Source organism: Xenopus laevis, chromosome 5S, assembly GCF_017654675.1.
Source record: "Xenopus laevis strain J_2021 chromosome 5S, Xenopus_laevis_v10.1, whole genome shotgun sequence".
Taxonomy (NCBI): domain Eukaryota; kingdom Metazoa; phylum Chordata; class Amphibia; order Anura; family Pipidae; genus Xenopus; species Xenopus laevis.
In genome coordinates this window covers 135,517,027-135,530,117 of record NC_054380.1, presented here as the reverse complement: position 1 = coordinate 135,530,117, position 13,091 = coordinate 135,517,027, and the positions used below count along the sequence as shown (strand labels likewise).

Below are 13,091 nucleotides of genomic sequence, written 5' to 3'. Positions count from 1 at the left end.
TTATAAAGATATTATAAGTCACCGAGGAGTTATGTGACCATTTAAAAGCACAAGGCCGCAGGCCGAGTGCTTTTATACAGTTCACATAACTCAGAGGTGCTAATAATATTTTTATAAATTTTAAGTACGGGATGCAGGACCAAAGCCCTCAGGATTCTTAAGGACTCATCACAACCCAATAATGGACTGTTTTACCTACTTAAATCAGGGAAAAGGTTTTGCAGTATCCTCGCCAGAACTGAGAGACTTAAAAGGAGTTACTATCCCAGGCCATAGACTGCTGAACCAGGACATGGCACCTTACCCATAATCTCCCATATCCCTCCCCCTCTTATTTTTCTCACTTGCACCTATTTGATCTATGTGACACACTACGTCACCACAATACAGTATTATACTGCTGTTTTTTTATATTGTCATATATCGCACTGCTGTTTTTTTATAAGTCTATATTTTTTTGTACAATCTTCACTCACGGTCACTTATGTAAATAACATGGTTCATGCCACCTTACCCATAAGCTCCCCTTCCTTTCTTTTTCTTACTTGCACCTACTTGACCTACAGCATGTGACACTATGTCACCACAATACAGTACTATAACCTCCAGGGCTAGGGCTTGAGCATGCTCAGTTTGCCCCTCTCTCCCTCCCTGCTGTAATCTGAACCCAGAGCTATGAGTGAACAGGGAGAGACTCAAGCAGTAAGTGATGTCACAGCAAGCTAATATGGCAGCTGCTATCCTAAACAAACAGAGAGCTTCTAGAGCCGTTTACTCGGTTATGGTAAAGCATTCTATAGAATAAATATAGTGTTATATCTTGCACTATTGTAGTTATTCTATTGGCAATAAACTGCTTCAGTAGCTTTCCTTCTCCTTTAACCAACTGCTAGCCAAGCAGTTTATCACAGCCATCGTTTTGCAGATCAGGATTTCCAATTTGGCATTTCAGAGGGTGGCATTAGAGTTTATAGAACGTGTCAATCTCGTCAGTCATGGGAAGTTGCTTGTAGCTTAATATCTCACCACAGAAATTTATGGATATTGTTGGGGCTCATTTATGGAAACTGGCCATCTTGGGCCCAGTGTAGTTAGAGTCCTGCGTGTAACCAATTTGTAAAACCCAACCCGCATACTTACCCGCTACCCGACGCTGCACGTACCTTATCCGCAATCAAGAAACAGGAATTCCTCTCATTGTGAACCGGAAGTGACTTCATTAGAAGTAGGCGTAATCAGAAAAAAAGGAGTAAAACTCGTTATTGAGAAGACACCCGACCCGCAAACCCGGAGAACCACCAACCCGCGTCTATACCTGCTCCCAAAACTTCATCCTGCAACCCACAGGGTACCACAGGTTTTTGAAGTTAACCCCTGGGTACTCGACCCGCTGCAGGACTCTAGGGGGCCCATTTACTTAGCTCGAGTGAAGGAATAGAAGAAAAAATACTTTGAATTTTGAATGGTCGAATATGGCTACTTCGACCTTCGACTTCGAATCGAACGATTCGTACTATAAAATTGTTTCGACCATTCGATAGTCAAAGTACTGTCTCTTTAAAAAATACTTTGACTCCCTAGTTCGCCACCTAAAACCAACCGAGGCCAATGTTAGCCTATGGGGAAGGTCCCCATAGGCTTCCTAACAATTTTCTGATCGAAGGAAAATCCTTCAATCGATGGATTAAAATCATTCGAATCGTTCGGTTCGAAGGATTTAATCGTTCGATCGAACGATTATTCCTTCGATCGTAGGAATATCGATAAATCCTTCGACTTTGATATTCGAAGTCGAAGGATTTACATCTCTGTTGGCGCTGCTCGCTAGATGGTGGCGCGAAAATTTGAAATAAAAAGATGCCGAGGTCACAGGTTAAATGCCCGATTATAGGATTTCCTTTTGTGTTTCCTGGGTGCTTTGGGTGTTTTTATGGCTTCGGGACTTTTCACCGCTTCAGGACTGCAAGTTCGGCTCCTTTCTTGGCTTCTGGTCTTTTCGCGGCTTCAGTACTTATCCTTCGGCTCCTTCGTGGCTTCGGGTCATTTCATGGCTTCGGGTCATTTCATGGCTTCGGGTCTTTTTGTGGCTTCTGGACTTTTCGCGGCTTCGGGACTTCAACTTCGGCTCCTTTCTTGGCTTCCGGTGTTTTATGGCTTCGGGTCTTTTCTCGGCTTCAGGACTTCAACTCTGAGTCTTTTTATGGCATCAGATCTTTTCGTTGCTTTGGGTCTTTTCACCGCTTCAGGACTTCAACTTCGGCCACTTTCTTGGCTGTGGGTATTTTCGCAGCTTCAGGACTTCAACTCCGGGTCATTATATGGCATCAGGCCTTTTCTCGGCTTCGGGATTTTTCACGGTTTCAGGACTTTTCACAGCTTTGGGACTTTCCGCAGCTTCGGGATTTCAGGTCTTTGGTGGTTGAGGTGGCTTCAGCATTGTCGAGGGGGCCCAACTATTTCAAACCCCCTTCAGGCCTGGGCCCGGTACAACAGTACCCCCTGATGGCAGCCCTGATGAAGGGCAACTTTCCGGTATGATTCAACTTTGTGAAATGTAAAACAGGTATGGATGTTTTAATTGAAAAAAAAAAAAATTGAGTTTCATGTTTAATTTGCAAAGGACTTTTATTATACAGCTTTTTCAGTCTGGTTGACAGGTCCCTTTAAACAAAAATGCTCTTTTTATATTAATATGACCCAGGGAAATCTTGACCTTTACTAAATCTGCCCATAGACCACCGTGCCAGTTCTAAACCCTTCAGGCAAATGTTATACAGATTGGGTATGTTTCATGTTGCTGTATAATAAATACTGATACAACATGTTATTATACAATATGCAGGTTCTGAAGTCATCGTCGGAGTGAATAAGTATAAACTGGAAAAAGAAGAGTCCGTTGAGGTCCTTGCCATTGACAACACCTCTGTGCGCAACCGACAGATTGAGAATCTTGAGAAGGTAGGTTACCTCTATATGGTTATGTTATCTGACCCGTGCATCAGTATCTCTGCTGTTGGGGGAAATACAGAGACCTATTTCTAGGTTCTGGAATTGATGTTATCCTTACAGACCCTTTTCTCTTGAGCTACACTACACGTGACCACCAATACAGATAATAAATTTGACCGTAATTGCTAATAAAAGCAGAACAGCTCCTCTTTTAGCTGCCCACCCCATTATACCCGTGTTATATAACTGACTTAAAGGGGAACTATCACGTTAATGAAAATTTAATATAATCATCTCACTAGACTAAGACCCTTTCTAAATATAATCAATTAAAAATTCTGTATTGTTTGCGAAATAATCAAGTTGCTCTTTACAAGCACTCTCAGCAACCTAACTCTGTATACGGTCTACATGCTGAGGTCTGGGTCAGATTTTGATTGACAGGTAAGTCTAATATGTCTTTAAGGGGCTCCCTTTTCTAGTAGAGGTTGAGAGCTAACTAAAATACCCAACTCATTGCAAAGAAAAGCTAACAAAATAACCCACTCGCACTGTATGCTGCAAAACAGGATTTTCAGGTTATTTTAAAGGACAAGGAAAGCTACGGAGGCATATTATTGCCAATAGATTAGCTACAAAAGTGCAGCTAGAATGCTATATTTATTCTGTAGAATGCTTTACCATACCTGAGTAAAAAGCTCTAGAAGCTCTCTGTTTGTTTAGGATAGCAGCTGCCATATTAGCTTTGTGTGACATCACTTCCTGCATGAGTCTCTCCCTGCTCACGTATAGCTCTGGGCTCCGATTACAGCAGAGAAGGGGGGGGGAAGAGGAGCAAACTGAGCATGCTCAAGCCCTAGCCCTGGAGGTTTAAGCTGAAACAGGAAGTCGGATACAGAAGCCCATGAGTACACAATAGAAGGAAAGAAATGTGGTGTTTCTTTTGACAGAGGGTTTACTGGTGTATTTAGGTGGACATTTCTGATAAGGCTTTTTTAGTTTTAACCTTTCCTTCTCCTTTAAAAGAGTGAGCTCTTGTACATCTTCTAGGCAACCCCCCAAAGGATGTATTAGACCTAACTGTCAATCAAAAACTAACTCCACCCACATGGATATATGAAGAGAAAAGAAAGAGAGACAGGTTGCTGAGTATGAGACAGTAAAGAGTTACTCTGTTTTTTTCAGAAACAGTACAGAATATTTAAATGTTTATACAGGTATGGGACCTGTTATCAAGAATGTTCGGGACCTGGGGTTTTCTGGATAAAAGATCTTTCCGTAATTTGGATCTTCATACCTTTTGTCTACTAGAAAATCATGAAAACATTAAATAAACCCAATAGGCTGGTTTTGCTTCCAATAAGGATTAATTATATCTTAGTTGGGATCAAGTACAAGCGACTGTTTTATTATTACACAGAAAAAGGAAATATTTTTAATAATTTGGATTCATTTTTGGGATGCACCGAATCCAGGATTCGGCCGAATCCTTCTGCCGGGCCGAACTGAATACAAATCCTAATTTGCATATGCAAATTAGGCGTGGGAGTGAAATCACGTGACTTTTTAAGGGAGTAAAAAATGTTTTCCCCTTCCCACCCCTAATTTGCGTATGCAAATTATTATTATTTGTTATTCTGCCGAATCTTTCGCAAAGATTCCAAAAATTCCAAAATATATTATAAGTATATTATAATAGTATTATAATGGAGTCAATGGGAGACGGTCTTGCCGTAATTTGGTACTTTCTGGATGACGGGTTTCCGGATAATGGATATAAATTAAAGCTTATATCAAATTTTTATTTTCCCGATAGATCCCCTTTAAAGAAACAGATGCTGGTTACTTTGTGACCAATGTAAAACATTGATATTGTTATTTGTACAGAAACTTTACTAAACTAAACTTTAATCAACTTTAATAATGGAAACCGTCTTATGAAATTTTATCCTTAGCCACCTACAGCTTTTGACTAATAGAAATGTACATGAGGGTATAACAAGAGTGTTGTGTCCAGTGTTTTAGTGATGTTGTTGCTTCAGGCAGTGATAAAATCTCAATGTGAAATGTGTCTGTTAAACTGACAATAAATGGAGGGGGGTTTGTGCAATCCTATTACAAAGCCTAAATTGCCCTTTTATCACATTTTTCAGCCCCAGTTCTATCTTGCTAACATTGAAAAGCTCTCAGCACCCATTAACGCACAAACTCTCACACGTCTTTCGACTGCATTTGAATGTTGCTCGATGAACCTTGTGTTGCAATAAATAATACAGTAATAACGCCATTTCAAGAATCTAAACAGAAAAAGCACCTGGAAAAGATTATTTTTAAAAGAAACTACAAAGACCTAAATTAAAGGTTTAATGCAGTAAGAAACTGCAGATGGAATGGAAGAACTGCACAAAGCAGAACATTATATTTAATGGAATCCTTACAGAGAATGATTGAAACAGACCAATTCATTGTTGGCGTCAACCCACAGCTTAGCCATAGTGACGGCTGTAATGAAGAGTCGCCAAATGAACTCCAGGGTAACATTAGCACTTGGTGCCAATCAGCAGATTATTTTTTATTAGGTGCAAATATAAGGGCAGAGACACACATTTAGATTTAGGCGCCCGGCGATAAATCGCCTCTTCTTCCGGGCGACTAATCTCCCTGAAATGCCTTCCGCCGGCTATCATCTAAATCGCCGGCAGGATGGCACTCTGAGCGCTTAATTTTCCAAAGTCGCCCGAAGTTTCCTTGTGAGGCAACTTCGGGGAAAAAAAAACTCTCCCGATTCCCACCCCGCTGACGATTTACATTGTAGCCGGCGGGAGGCAGTTTGGGGAGATTAGTCGCTCCAAGAAGAGGAGATTTGTCGCTGGGCGACTAATCTCCCCGAATCTGAGCGTGTAGGTGTGTTTATGCTCCCCCTTGCCTTCCGCCATGAGGCCCACTTTAATTCACTTTGAGTGAGGTTTTTACAGTAGGATTTACATGTTGTGCTTTTATCGGTCCATAGCTCATCTCACATTTGGATTTCTACAAAACTGCACCAAGTTAAAGGAGAAGGAAAGCTACGGAGGCATCTTATTGCCAATAGATTAGCTGCAATAGTGCAAGCTAGAATGCTATATTTATTCTGTAGAATGTTTTACCATACCTGAGTAGAAGCTCTCTGTTTGTTTAGGATAGGAGCTGCAGTATTAATGTGGTGTGACATCACTTCCTGCCTGAGTCTCTCCCTGCTCTGGGCTCAGATTACAGTAGAGAAGGGAGGGGAGGAGGAAGAGGAGCAAACTGAGCATGCTCTTGCCCAGGGCAATGAGGTTTAAGCTGAAGGCAGGAAGTCTGATACAGAAGTCCATGAGTACACAATAGAAGGGAATAAATGCTGTGTTTCTTTTGACAGGGGACTCAGAGCAGCACTACTTTGGAGGTTTACTGGTATATTTAGATAGACCTTTCTGATAAGGTTTACTTAGCTTTAACCTTTCCTTCTCCATTAAAGCTGTTGAAGTCAAAAAAATCTTTTATTTTTTTTACCGTTTTTCCAAAATCCCAGTTTTATGTCTCTGGTGTTTGTCTGGCAGCTCGGTGATCCAGGAGCATCTGAACTGTTAGAATTTGCTCCATTTAGTTGATACATTTATACATTTCTCAGCAGTGCCTGTGGAATATTAGCAGCTATTGTATCAATTCAATTGCAAAGGTTGAATCCAAAAAAAATCCGAATCCGGCAATCAATAAGGCTTTCCGACGCATTCAAAAGATACTTTCCGTAAATAGATTGCTGTACACCTCGAAGACCATAGGTCATTAAGGGGGAAAGAACAGATAAAAACAATATAGTGCAGTATTTAAAATAAACTTTGGAGCAGTAGCTCCCCATCTTCTTTTCTGCTGATTCACTGCACATGCTCTGTGCTGCTGTCACTTACTGAGCTTAGGGACCCACTCACAATATACAGTACACATAGAATAGAAATGTCACAATATAAGGCTGATTAGTAATTAATACACATAATTACTACATGGCAGCACAGAAACCAGTGCAATTAGCATCAGAATTTAATAATCAGCAAACCTGTAGCATCAGCTTATATTACAGCCAGGGAAGCTCATTTTCTGCTGGATAATTAGTAACGAGCCCTAAGCTTAGCTTCTCAACAGCCAATCAGAGCCCACTGAGCATGTGAGTGTCACAGACACTTTCCAAGATGGTGACCCCCTGTGACAAGTTTGAAGTCCTGGATCATTGCTGCTATTGACAAGCTGAAACTTTAACCTCGTGCAATAAATTCACTATATGAAATATAACCTTATGAGCATATATATTTTTAGGGTTTAGTTCTCCATTTAAAGGGGACCTATGACCCAGATGTAAAAATTTGTATTATAAAAGTAATTTTCAAATTAAACATAAAACCCAATTAAATATAATTCAGGTAGCTAGCATTAGAGTCCTGCTTGGAACCAATTTCTAAGACCAGTACCAAACCCGCATATTTACCCACTTTGATCCGCTACCCAACCCAGACCTGCAACCTGCCGACCACCATCAAACAGGAAGTGATGTTGCTACAAACCGGAAGTGACGTCGTCAAAAGTAGGCGTGTACAGAAGCAAGTTATGTAAAAAAAAAAAAAAAGGAGTAAAATATAGACAATATAAGATAAGAGACCCGCATCCTGACCCGCAGACCCACTACTATACCCGCACCTGAAAAGCCTACCCTTATTTCGCAGGGTATCTGCTTTTTTGTGGGTACCCGACCCGCTGCAGGGCTCTAGCTAGCATAAGGCTTCTTCCCTTATCTGGAAAAACCAGAGCACTTGTTACATATTGAAGTTGGAGTGCTTTCCATAATTTGGAAATGCCAAAGCACTTTAGGAGTGCTGCCCCACTGAAACAAGGTGGGCAATGTTTGACCGAACAGGGGCTACTTACTGTCATATAATTTGTTGGCATTAAATGCTCTACTGCTGTTACAACAAAGAATACAAACATCTGATTAGTTACTGAACCTAGACAAACTTTGCTGCCATATGTGTACCAGTATATCATTTAAAACTGAATAGAAGAAACAAAATATAGAGAATACGTTTTATAGAATTCATCTTCCTGTGTCTCCATCAGGTGAAAGCCTCCAGAGATAATGCCGCTGCTCAGCAATGTTTAGCAGCCATCACTGAATGTGCTGCTACAGGAAAAGGAAACATCTTGGGCCTTGCAGTTGAAGCTGCCCAAGCAAGGTAATCATTTTATTGTAGTTTTCCCTGTTCAAGACCTACTGCCCCATGTCTGAGGAGCAAGTGCAATGGGTTGGGACCAGTTTAGACTTAGATGTGTTTAAGTGCATGCAGAAATTCTGAAGAGTAGAAATTACTGATTAAGTACAACACCATACGTGGGCTGCAGAATGGTTCCTACCTGAAGATGAACTGATCATTCTAACCAACCATTCCATGGATGTTGAAAGCCCCACGTCAACATGTCTATGGCTTTTGGACAGATCGGTACATTCTAAGGGGCAGATTTAATAGTCGAATTGAAAAATTATAATTTTATGGTCAAAACTCTCAAATTCTACTAGGGAATTATCCAAACTCGATTCATACTCTGGCCCATTAAGAATTCAAATTAGACTATTCGTCACCTAAAACCGGACGAATTACTGTTCAAGTCAATGGGAGAGGTCCAGGGATCAATTTGGAGATGTTTGCAGCCTGACATTCGAGTTTTTTTCAGAGAAAAAAGCGTGAAACGAGTTTGGTCAAATTCGAATCGAATACGATTCCAGTTTTTGGATTTTTTAAATTCATCCGAGTTTTAATAATTACATTTTATTAATAAATTGCGCCAGGTTGAATTTCGAATTCATTCGAATTTAAGGGAGTTAAGAATTCGAAATTCGATCCTTGATAAACGTGCCTGTAAATGTTTTTATAGTTATCGATCCCTATTTCTGGCCCAAAGGTCTATGTCAGATGTTTTTAGTCCAAGCCAACTCTTCAGGTCCATTTTTTTTGGTTGAGGATACATTGGTGTATTAATCATTTAGCTATAGTCCCAAGAATATCTGAGGCATGTTGACTCCAGATTTTATCTTAAAGGAGAACTAAAGCATAACTAAAGAAGTAGCTAAAAACCAGGATTCGGTTCGGGATTCGGCCAGGATTTGGCCTTTTTCAGCAGGATTGGGATTCGGCCAAATCCTTCTGCCTAGCCAAACCGAATCCTAATTTGCATATGCAAATTAGGGGAGGGAAATTATGTGTCTTTTTGTCAAAAAACAAGGAAGTAAAAAATGTTTTCGGTTCGGTATTCGGCCGAATCTTTAGCAAAGGATTCGGGGGTTCGGCCGAATCCAAAATAGTGGATTCGGTCCATCCCTACTAAAAATGTTGTTGTTGGAGACTATTCTTGGACGCTGGCGACTATTCTTAGATGCCAGCGACCGTTTTTGCGCTTGACCCGAGTATAAGCAGAGGTGGAGTTTTTCAGCATATTTTGGGGGGGAAACTCGGCTTATACTCGAGTATATACGGTATATTATTTTTGCCAAAGTGCATAACCTGCATTTATCAATATTGAACCTCATTTTCCAGTTTGCTGCCCAGTTTTCCAGTTTAGACAAATCAAAGTGGCAGCATCCTGCATTGAACCTATAGTTCTGCACAATTTAGTATCATCTGCAAAAATAGAAACAGTACTTTCAATGGCCACCTCCAGGTCATTAATAAACAAGTTGAAAAGCAAGGGACCTAGTACAGAGCCCTGCGGTACTCCACTAGCAACACTGGTCCAATTAGAAAATGTTCCATTTACCACCACTCTTTGTAGTCTATCTTTTAGCCAGTTCTCTATCCAGGTACAAATACTATGTTCCAGTCCAACATTCCTTAATTTAACCAGTAACATTTTGTGTGGCACTGTATCAAACCTCATTTTCTGCTGGATAATTAGTGACGAGCCCTAAGCTTAGCTTCTCAACAGCAGCTGCTCAGAGCCCACTGAGCATGTGAGTGTCACAGACACTTTCCAAGATGGTGACCCCCTGTGACAAGTTTGAAGTCCTGGATCATTGCTGCTATCGAGAAGCTGAAACTTTAGGCTGATGCACTGCAGCAGGAGGCACCAGATGGATAGTATCATACATAAAGTCCTGCTTATAGGAACCAAAAACATCAAATTGTTTTTCACACTTGTAACACGTGTATGTCAAAACACAACCAAAGTCGTGTTCTTGCAGCAGGACAGAAACTCCTTTTCATTCTAGGATAAATGTGCAACAGCTTCACCAACTCTTCTTCTACGTAAGATGCATTTTGATTGGCGTTGTGCTATTTTTGCTCGTTGCACAAGATGTTTTGCCTCTGAAATGTTCCGGCATTTTAAACCCCTTCTGGCACAACCCACATCTCTACTTTTCAGAATAAATCCTGTTTAGAACTTGCGTTAGCAGCTTTGACACATCTGCTCTTATACTGTATACATAATGCAGAGTTGACCCACTTATCCTATAACTGGTAGAATTATAGTCTTGAGTGGGGGTGGATGAAAGCCATGCAATTTGTCATCTGAAGGAGAACCCACCTAAATGGAGTTGGCACAATGTATGTTTGAAGATCAATAACTCTACTGTGTATTATCTCAATGGTATATTTATTTGTGTATGTAAGATTTCCTCCTGGTGCTTGGAGCTGAGCAGACATCAAAGGGCTTTTTTCCCTAATTGGATAATTTTACTTTTATATTTGAGATTAAAGTCCTGATTTGAATGCGATGTAGAGCCAGGATTGAATTATCAGGGAATTGAGACCAATCTTTGTAGGGTAACATCTAGTCCCACTAAAACTAGCCTGCATATACCAACAATATCCGACACAGCATCTGTGTATGTTGGCAGGGCTGGAACTAGGGGTAGGCACGTGCCTAGGGCGCAAAGCTGGGGGGGCACCTTCTGTGCTTCTACCCCCGATTCCGTATGTGGTTTTTTTTTTTTTTTGGCTTTGCCACTGAAAACTGCAACAATTTAAGATTTGACACCCAAAACCTGCAACTTTTTCCAATTTGACATCCAAAAACTTTGAATTATTGAACGAAACCAAGCGCAGATCAAGATATCTTCAAAATGTCAACGGAGCATCTACTATTGACTTGTACATAAAACCGGCAGATCTGGGTTGGAGTACTTTTTTATTCTGACTTTTAACATCAGTGGGGTTTAATAAATTCTATGAAACATTGTGTTTTTCATCGTTAAAAGTCTGACCAGAAAAAATCCAACTTTAATAAAGGTTCAGTTACTAAAGGATACGGCGTAAACTGATTTTTTAAAACCGGATTTCTGAGTATCCAAAATTCCTCCCAGCAACCTAGATCACAAATCTGGTTGTGTGCCTGTAAAATACATAATAATAATAACAAAATATATAGTGAGAATCAGTGAGAAGTTTCCCAAGAGCAGTAGATTGTTGGTTATCATATTTTAAATAAAGTCCTTTATAAAAAGAGAGGCCTTTTTTGAAGTAACCCAACAGTATTCCGAAAGGAACTTGAGTTGGCTGTACATGGAGTGATATCCGCTACCAACTGACTCTTGAATTCAATCAAACCAAAGCAAAAGCTGCTTGTAGACATTTAAAACACTGATCAGGCTAAGCTGTAAATTAACCACATCCACCATTGAATGAGGTCTGTAGAGCATTAAAGCAACATAAGCATATGATTTATGTCCTCTTTACATATAGTCTTCATGCAGGATTAAAATAAAGGTGTGGAGGAATATTTTTTTAGGCAATGAGGACGAGGTTAGGAATTCTCTTCTGGATTGAGCATTGCTCCTGAATCAGTGAAGAACAAGTTGAAGTAGTTATGGTATTGTTTCATTTGCCGTGATGGAATGATGTAGCAGTGATGAGACACCAGGTCATGGCATGAGCTATTCATGTCTGTAACGTCTCCATTATGTTCTCTCCCAGGCGTGACACTTACTTACAGATTTGCAGATTCGGGAGTGACAAATAACATACATTGGATTTTCCTGGTTGACCTATATGAACTGGTGCTTTTCTAGGCAAGGAATTATCTAAACCAATAGTGACAGCCTTTTACCAGTTACCTTCTGGCTTTAGATAAAAGTGTCTAATCTATGTCAGAACAGCAAATTAAATGTGGCATTCAAAGCCTGGAGTGACTTGTAATAACACAGGCGTAGGTTGGAGATATTACAAAAGATACACCATAGATAAAGCTGCGAGTATTTCATACAGGAAATCCATTTATCTGAAATGGGATTTCGATCTATAGATTTGTTTGCTATATGTATAGAAAAGAAGAGTAGGCTACAAATAATATATTTTTAAAAACCATCCGTTCAACTTTAAGGGGGTTATTTATTAAAGTCTGAATGCTAAAAACTCAAAAACATTTGAGGGGTTTTTTTTAAGATAAAATCCACATTTTAGTGAAAAAAAAAAAAAGGTTTTTTTTGAGATTTAACCTTCCCCCGAGGATGTAAAAAGTCAGAATCCGAAAATCTGGCATCTCAGACCTGCCGAGGTTGTATATAAGTTAATGGGAGAGGTCCCTATCCTATTTGGAAGTTTCTATGATCCGCGCTGGAATTGGCTAAAAATCAAAAAAAATCTGGCTTGTCGAGGAAAAATAATTTGATTCAGGGAAAAAAAAATCATACGCTTTGGGTTTTTACCCAATCCAATTAAATCTGCCTTTTTTAAAGGACAAGGAAAGGCAAAAAAAATAAAATCCCATTTTTACTTTCTTTAATTAAAAAGAAACCTATCTCCAATATACTTTAATTAAAAAATATGTACCGTTTTTATAAGAAACCTGACTGTATGCAGTGAAATTTTCCCTTCATTTACTGCTGTGGATAGGAATTGTCAGACGGTCCCTAACTGCTCTGCAGGGAAACAATCATAATTATGTACAGCAGGGGGAGCCCCCACCTTACTTACCAGCCATGCAGAATTCAAGCAGCTTTGTTTATGACGATCCCTAAGCAGCCCAGACCACACTGAGCATGTGCACAGTCTTAGTCTTGCAAAAATGTTTAACAAAGTTACAAGATGGTGACCCCCTGTGGCCAACTTTGAAAGCATAAATCATTTGTTTGATTAGTCTTG

General features: G+C 40.0%; 1 protein-coding gene across 4 annotated transcripts in view; it reads left to right on the top strand.

Moving 5' to 3' along the window:
• mmut.S (methylmalonyl-CoA mutase S homeolog) overlaps positions 1-13,091 on the top strand; it is a 59,114-nt gene that overhangs the window by 33,130 nt on the left and 12,893 nt on the right. For all 4 annotated transcript variants that reach the window (XM_018266002.2, XM_041565093.1, XM_018266003.2 and 1 more), the window contains exons 8-9: positions 2,843-2,958; positions 8,077-8,192. In XM_018266002.2, the coding sequence (XP_018121491.1) occupies positions 2,843-2,958; positions 8,077-8,192 (232 nt within the window). The remainder of the gene's footprint in view (positions 1-2,842; positions 2,959-8,076; positions 8,193-13,091) is intronic.